We start from the raw sequence: 7809 nt of genomic DNA, 5'->3' as shown, positions 1-7809 counted from the left end.
CCACCCCACGGGCATGGGAAGTGAATGGTGATTGATAGACCTGCGATATCCAACTGCACCTCAACCTACGCTGCTCGGTCACTTTAATATGGGTCTCCTGCAGAAAAATCACATCTGCTGATAATGATTTAAGGTGTCTAAATACTTTTTCTCTTTTTATAGCATGTCCAAGCCCCTTAACGTTCCAAGAGACCAATGTCACGTTTTTCATAGCATGACTAGCTGCATCAGAAGAGTACAATTTGAAAGACTAAACAAGAAAATAAAAAGCACGAACGAGTAAGTAGACAGCAAATAGAAATGTAATAAACAAGTCCGAGCCAAAAAGGATAACAACCCACAACTTACCCCACCCACCATCGTGTCTACCCGAACCAGACACAAAATTCCCAGTTCCATCCAAAAAGGAGCTGCCGGGCATTTATCAAAAAACAACATCTCAAGGGAGAAAAAAAAGAAAAGAAACCTCTCCCTAAGGCCTCAAATATGTGATCACAGACAGCATATTACCGTGAAAAAATAAATAAATAAATGGATAAATATCAATAAATAAAATTTAATAAGTACAATTAATAAAAAAAAAAAGAAATTTAAAAATAAAAAAGGGACAGATTTTTTTCTTTTTCTTTTTCCTTTCCCCCTTCAAGAGAAGAGAGAAAATAATAATAATAATTTAATTTAATTGCACATGGCCCCAAAACTTAAATTGGGTATTCATAAAACCAATACGAAACCAAACCATATAACAGATTAGGCTCATAATACGATCGTAATTGTTAAAGTCTCAGTGCATTGTGCGCTCATAGCAACTAGTTACCCGTCGTGGGAGCGACTCCACCAGCTTTCAAGTACAAACGAACGCAACAGCAGCACAGGAAGATTGCAATCGATCATACTCGTCTACCCTCCTGAGTTCTCACCGCACTTTTCCACGAATCGCACTGCCTTCATCGGAACATCAAAGACTGTAGGCGCCCTCTCTCCATGCTGGTGAATCTGCAGCCTAGCCGGGTACCGCAATGTAAACTTAATTCCTTTTTGACGTAGGGCTTGCATTACGTCCCGAAAGGCGTTCCGTTGAGACATCACCTCGGTGGTATAATCGGGAAAGATCAGGACCCTTTTACCCTTGTATTCTAGTGGTTGCATTCTCCCAAGGCGCAGAATCAACTCCTTCTCTTGGAAATGGTGGATGCGCGCCAAGATAGTATGCAGCTTCTCACCAACGGCAGGTTTAGGCTGGAGAGAATGATGCACTCGATCCACTTTGACCGGGAGAGGGAAATGCTCTTCCCCAAACAAATTCGGTGGGTTTACCCTCCTCTTCGTCCTCTGATATCCCCACGATCTTAATATTGTGCCTCCGAGACCGAGCCTCAAGATCCAGAACTTTAGCGCTGAGCTGAGTGTTTTGTTTAGACAGCTCTGAGTACTTGGTTTCCAGCTCTGTTACTCGCGCCTCAAAGTCACTAGCAGCCAACTCTTGGTTAGCCACCCGGGCCTGTAGCTCAGCCTGTGACGCCACAAGCTTCTGGAAATTGAGCTCGAAAGTATCAAAACAGGCGTTTACTCCCCGCAAAATTGACTCAGACATCTCTTTGCAGATCTCCTTACACATAGCGTAAGCAGTGTCCGGTAGTTTCTCAGATTTGTCGGGTGAGTTATTAGCTTTAGCAGTAGCTGCGGTGACATCAGCGTTCTTAACTTTACTTGAGGCACTCAGCTTCGGCATTATCGAGTCATAACAGGAGTTTACTTTGAATTTAATAAGTAGACACACTTTAATAGCCCACAACTAAATAAAACACGGCAAAATAATAACTTTATCGAGGCCTCTGAGAAGAGCCCTGCACTGTAAAAAAAGAAAAGTTGACTTAACTTAAAATTATAAGGCAACTTGCTGCACAGATTTTTTGAGTTGACTCAACTAACAGAGTTTACTCAACTGGAGATGTTAAAGTTGAGTCTACTCAACTATAGAGATGTTTTAGTTGAGTCAACTCAAAAAAATCTGTGCAGCAAGTTGCCTTATAATTTTAAGTTAAGTCAACTTTTCTTTTTTTACAGTGTGAACAAACAAGTCTATACTTCAAACATGCGCACTAGCGCCCCTCCGACATATCATTATATTGATTGATATTTGTTGTGTATATTATTTTTAAAAAGCATATTACATGCTTTAATAAAATGATTAAAAATGTTTCTTCATTTGATTGATATGATTTATCAGATTAATTTTATGACACTTCAAATGTTTTATTAAAATGAATACACACAAATATTGAAATGACACTTCAAATGTAAAATGTTTTATTAAAATGAATAAACACAAATATTGAAATGAGTACACACACGATTATATATATATACGTACATACACAGAATATATAGGACAATATGAAAGAGTGGGAAGGCCCATGTACAGTAATATATACAAAATATATACAGGAAAGAAACAAACTGTTTATTGAGGAGGTGGAGTTTGGCATGTATTTTGCTGGCGCTGTTCTGCCAACCAGTCATCTAAAGATTTTCCATTTGAGGCAGCCAAGCAAAATGTGGCATTACCATATCGGCTATGGCCAAACTCTTTGGTTTTGGGCTGCCCACATTTGCTGCACATATTAAAGGTAACCCCTCGCACATACTTCCTCTTACGGACTCCGCTTTCCGTCTCCTGGGCCCGCCGGCGCCGGTTCCTCTGGGTGTAACGGGACACAGGTGCAGCAGACACAGGAGCAGGCGGAGCTGGGCCTGCACCGGATGTTGACGCACCAGAAGGGGGAATCACCATTGACACGGTCATGTCTGGGTTAAGGACTAGTGACAATGACCCAGGTGCTGAAATGGGCTGCACAAGTCCTGATGCTGTGGGGGCAGGTGCAATGGGGCACACCATGGTGGTGGCAGCAGCGGGCCGTCGACCTGGTCGCAGAAGAGGAGCCTGTCCTTCTCGATTTGGCGGAAAGATAAAGGTATGTTTTGGGCCTGAGGTCGATGCCGCTTCATCCAATTTTTCCCTCGGTGGAGGAAGCTGTGTATCAGCCACAGCAATTGGGTCAGGTGGAGTCAGTCCCTGAGCGAGGACACTCATTTCCTGATTCTTCTGCTGCCGTTGAAACCTGAAAATAAATTACATGTATTAAATATATATATGTTTATAGAAGTATTCAGTTAATTTGAAGCAAATAATGTGCCTTGCTTACCACTGAATGAGTGTCTTCTGGTTTAGCTCAAACAGCTGGATCATTGTTTCATCCATTAGCCTGCGATTGTTAAGCACCAGCTCTCGGATGTGGTGGTAATCCGAGAGGATTTTAGACCACCTGGGGGTGCAAACTCCAGCCTTCTTGATCGGCGACTTGTGTAAAGCACACAGCTTTGTAAAAATGGCCTCAACCAAGCGGCTGGTGCTGGGCCACTGTGCTGGACCCCCGGGATGTCCAATCAGACACCGTTTCACACTCTCCACACCCGGTGTGACTCCGGACCGCTTCGGTGCCTTAAAGCGTCCATGTGTCAGCTGAGGCTGATGTCGAGGCTGATAGTTGACCCGCTGTTTGTCTGTGTCATGGAGAGCTGTCCACAGCTGGATGGCCTCTGTCACCTGCAGGTCAGTGAGGTAAGGAGCCTCACGAAGACCAACCAGGTAACCAGCCAGATCCTGGACCTTGTCCCACCCAGCGATGCCATCGGGCCCAATGACTGCTCCCTAGTAAATTCAGATTCATGTTAATATATGTAGAATAAAATGAGATTGAAATTAAATAAAGCCCTTAAAGTGTCTTACCTGAGTTTCGTCGGAGAGACTGCTTCCAGTGTCAGATGGCTGTGACAACACTGAAGGCGCAGGGGCAAGATGCTGTCCTTCTCTAGATGATGTGGATGGCTCAGCCAGTGACACGTCAGCCATTGATACGTCAGCCAGTGATGCTGGGGACTGAGGCTGAGGCACAGATGAGGGGCTGTTTGCGAGATCACCGCAAGGGTCATTCTCGTACAGCACTGGAACTGTGATGTCCTCCGTGATGTCTTCCTCAAATCCCTCATCTTGCAGGTCTTGGTCATCAATTTCCTCCACCAGCCTGTCTTCATCCTCTGGGTTCTGGAGCACTGGAGTCAGTGTTTTGCCAGTCTGGCTGTAAAGGTACTCTATTCCGAGCAATTCACCTACAAGAATAAAATGGAAAAAAATAAAGTTTTCTAAATATTTTGTCTAGTAAATTTAAGGCTAAATAGATAACTTAGTATAATATTACAAAATAATAAATTAATGAATTTCTTGCCTGTATATGCTCCAGGAGGGCGATAGCGCTCATCCCAGGGCTTCCCAAAGACTGTCTGGCTAAGCTGGTTCACAGCCTCTCTCATGGCACTGCCATATGGCCGGATGGAGGATGCTCCTTTTATGGCATCTTCCATCCGGTCATCATTCCAACGCATCAAGCCCTCAAGGAGATAGGCCTGAAAATGCGCATCACTGGCACTGGTTCCTAAGAGTTACATAAATAAAAAAGGTTTTAAACGTCACATATGTACAAGATATTTACTACACATGAGATGCTATGAAGTAACTGGTAACATAGAGTTATGTAATTGCATTAAAAAATTATTGTCGTTATAACCAGAGTTACTAGTGACTTGTCAGGCAAGACAGCTTTGTCAATGCTTTTATGACATCAGAAAAGAACTGTAATATTACTGTAAATTGTGACATTTATTAATGTGACATTACTTTAATGTAATGGAAGCAGTTACAGTGCTTACATGTTTTACAGAAAAATTAGTAATCCATATGTATGTAATACCTGGAATAAAACGGTTCAGGTGGAGGTGGAATGACTCCAAGGAGGTAGAGCCTCGAGCACACCTGTAGCAGCACAGCTCCACACCGCCTTTCTTCAGTGTCCCCTTCTTTATGTATAGCGGAAAGTGCTCTGGGTCTTGGATACACTGTACGTGCTTCCGCTGTTCTTTCCATATCTGCTGGATCCGTTCGTGGTTCAGAAGTGGAACTCCGAGAGTGTCCTTCCCGTCCGCACCGTCAAACTGATCAATCAGTTTCCCAATCAATATGGTGGTCTCCTCCTCCCCCCTGGTCCTCCTCCGGCAGTGCAGTGCCAACTCCCTCCGGTTAATGCGAGCACTGACCGCCTTTTCTGAGATGTAGCCAGTCTTCTTTGCCGCCAGCTCACCCTCCTTTGCACGGCGAAGAGCAGCCACATCCTCTGGATCCCACTGGAATATGGACATGGACAGACGTGCCATGAAGATCCCGTAGAGCGGATGAGCCTCTGTCGTGACACCTGCAGCAAATCGCCGCATGAAATGCCAGATGTCAAGGCGCACTTCAAGCTCATCCCACTCCGAAAACATGGCCTTAACCTGAGACTGGCCATGCTGACTGCAGCAATCTCTGTCCACGTACATCACTTTTGGGGATGCCTCTCCTGCCTCTCGGTAGCGTTTCATTAGGCCAGCTGCCATGGGGTCCAGTGCATGTCCCTCGGCGGCTGTTAGGACAGAGACAAGGACTTGGCCGTGTTCGTTACCCACATTTGTGCACCAGGCAGCTGTTCCTGAAGCAGCACCGGCAAGTTTTTTTGTGACCTATTGGCGAAAATAGAAGGGTAAAAAAAAAAAAGTATTACAAAATAAAAACTCATAACTGTTCATTATGTACACGCACATATCCATATCTGGACAATTTCTGGATATAAACAGGGCTGTGATACCTTTTTTGTGGAGTCCATCTTGAGAACACAGCCAAAGACGGATGTAATTTTGGCCTTGACCTCGTCCAGTCGCCCCAGAACATCCCTGGCGTACACAGCTAACAGCCACTTAGGTTTAGGTAGGGCAGGTAAAAGGGGAGGCTCAGCAAACACAGGAGGCTGCACAAGGGAGGACCTTGTGAATGGTTCACAGGCAGTTAGGTACTGCAGGACACGCTGTGTCCATGCCTCACTGTGCTGTTCCATCAGCTTCTTGTAGAGCTGAGTCACACTGTTGCCCAGTGTCCTCTCCCTCATCATCCTCACCACCCGGTTGTCACATAAGTATCTAAGGAAACAACAGTATAATCATGCAAATGCTTTGGTTGGAAAAAATAACACAAATAAAAGCGCCTAATGGTTGTGATTATGAATTACCTGTATGTCAGCAAAGCTGGAAACTGACTGCGGTGGCCCATATCCAGCTGTCCCAAGATGTCCTCGTTCCAGGCTGGATACTTTTTTTTGCAGCGTTTGCACTCCAGATACTCAGTGGCAAGGTCATACCACCCATCGATGTCCAAGACCTTGCGCACGGTACGATAAAGTCCTGCCGCAGTAAGTCTGTGCTTACCACAGTCTGGGCGGACGCAGACAAGAGGAAACAACCACATCTTTAGCGGCATCCATAAGAAAATGGGCCGACAAAAGAAGAGGTCAGGTGAGGCGGGTGGCTGGGTGTTTATCAAAGGGGGCTGAGGAGGATACCACCAAAGCTTCGGCTGGGACACTATTTCTGGCTTTCCGGTTCGCAGGTTGGCCTTAAACAGTGTGTTCCGGATCCACTCATGCTGGAAAGGTGGAAGATGATCTTTCCAGTGACCTGGAAGCTCAGCTGGTGGCTGATAATGAGGAAGATCTGGTGTCTGTGCTGTTTCCGCTGATGGAGACGGACCAGCACAGGCCTCTGAGTGAACAGTAACAAAAACAGTATAAGGATGACTGTTTAATTTGATAGTAATACGCCATAAATGCAGCCCACAAACAGCCGGCGAAGCAGTAATTTTGGACAATTATTAATAATAATTATGATTACATTGAGGAATTACAGTGAAGAAAATGGTATTAGTGTTAAGAAGCAAAGAACACAGTGTACACTTTATTGATATAAGGAATATGGGATCAATACAGCTCTTTGAGAATGAGGATTAGATGGAATGGAGACAGGAAAATGAGTCGTGAGGAATTCAGTAAAAAAAAGTAATGATGCCCACAGCCCACGGAGCTAAAGAGTGAGTGAGAAGAGCAAGCTTTGTGAAAAAGTTATCCAGTGATTGCTTAGCAACGGGAAAATTAGGAAACGCAAATAAATACACTGACACCTTTGGACATCCTTAAGGTTTGGAAGAATTGCACTCAAAGAATGCATCCCGCTTGATGATGTCACATAATTCTGTGTTGTAAAAAAATATATATTTAAAAATGTTTATTTATTTATTTTCAAAAATAATGATTCTCAGTGGGTTTCCACAAAACATTCTTATAATATTTGCATTTGTGTCATATGCCACACCTGTATTTAGCTGTGCTTCACATTGTGATGCAGCAAATACCAGCTCCTCATCATCATCATCTTCAGCAGTGGGAATGGAAGTGCCTGGAGCACAAATGTTAAAACTATTACTGTGATCAATACACAGAGACAAACATATGTAAGATGTTGCTTACTTACCAGTTGCGAATAGCTGCTTTCGGGCCAAATGCTTGGCTGGGGGTTCTGCTGCCGGAGGAGGTAAAGTGGACTGCAGTAATGGATCTGGAAACAAGTGGACAAGTTTGCCATAACGATAAATTAATACATGTAGAACTGCTGTAGGGAAAATTCTATATTCACACTCCTACTCACAGGGTTTAACTGGTGACATTAGTTTTTTTGCCAGCTGTGAAGGTGACAAATGTTTGCCATGCGCCAACAGCGCTTTCACAGTGGCGGTCTGCTGTACACCAGTTCGGATGGCTGTAGGTGGAGGTGCAGAGGTACTGGAGGCTGCAGGTGGACATGCAGGCTGATGTACCCTGGTCCCCATTTCAGAAG

General features: G+C 44.3%; 1 protein-coding gene across 1 annotated transcript; it reads right to left on the bottom strand.

The window, feature by feature from the left end:
- Positions 1-2464: 2464 nt before the first annotated feature.
- On the bottom strand, positions 2465-6388 carry LOC311082156 (uncharacterized protein; the record flags this gene model as incomplete). Its single annotated transcript, XM_084112898.1, has 7 exons — positions 2465-3122; positions 3207-3712; positions 3791-4170; positions 4287-4493; positions 4809-5610; positions 5736-6063; positions 6153-6388. The coding sequence occupies 7 exons, from the start codon at positions 6386-6388 to the stop codon at positions 2465-2467; spliced, it is 3117 nt and encodes a 1038-aa protein (XP_083969024.1).
- Positions 6389-7809: the final 1421 nt, after the last annotated feature.

Source organism: Abramis brama (assembly GCF_963993115.1).
Source record: "Abramis brama genome assembly, chromosome: 4".
NCBI classification, from domain to species: Eukaryota; Metazoa; Chordata; class Actinopteri; order Cypriniformes; family Leuciscidae; genus Abramis; species Abramis brama.
The sequence above is the reverse complement of the archived record's forward strand: the minus strand, read 5'-3'. Positions and strand labels throughout refer to the sequence as shown.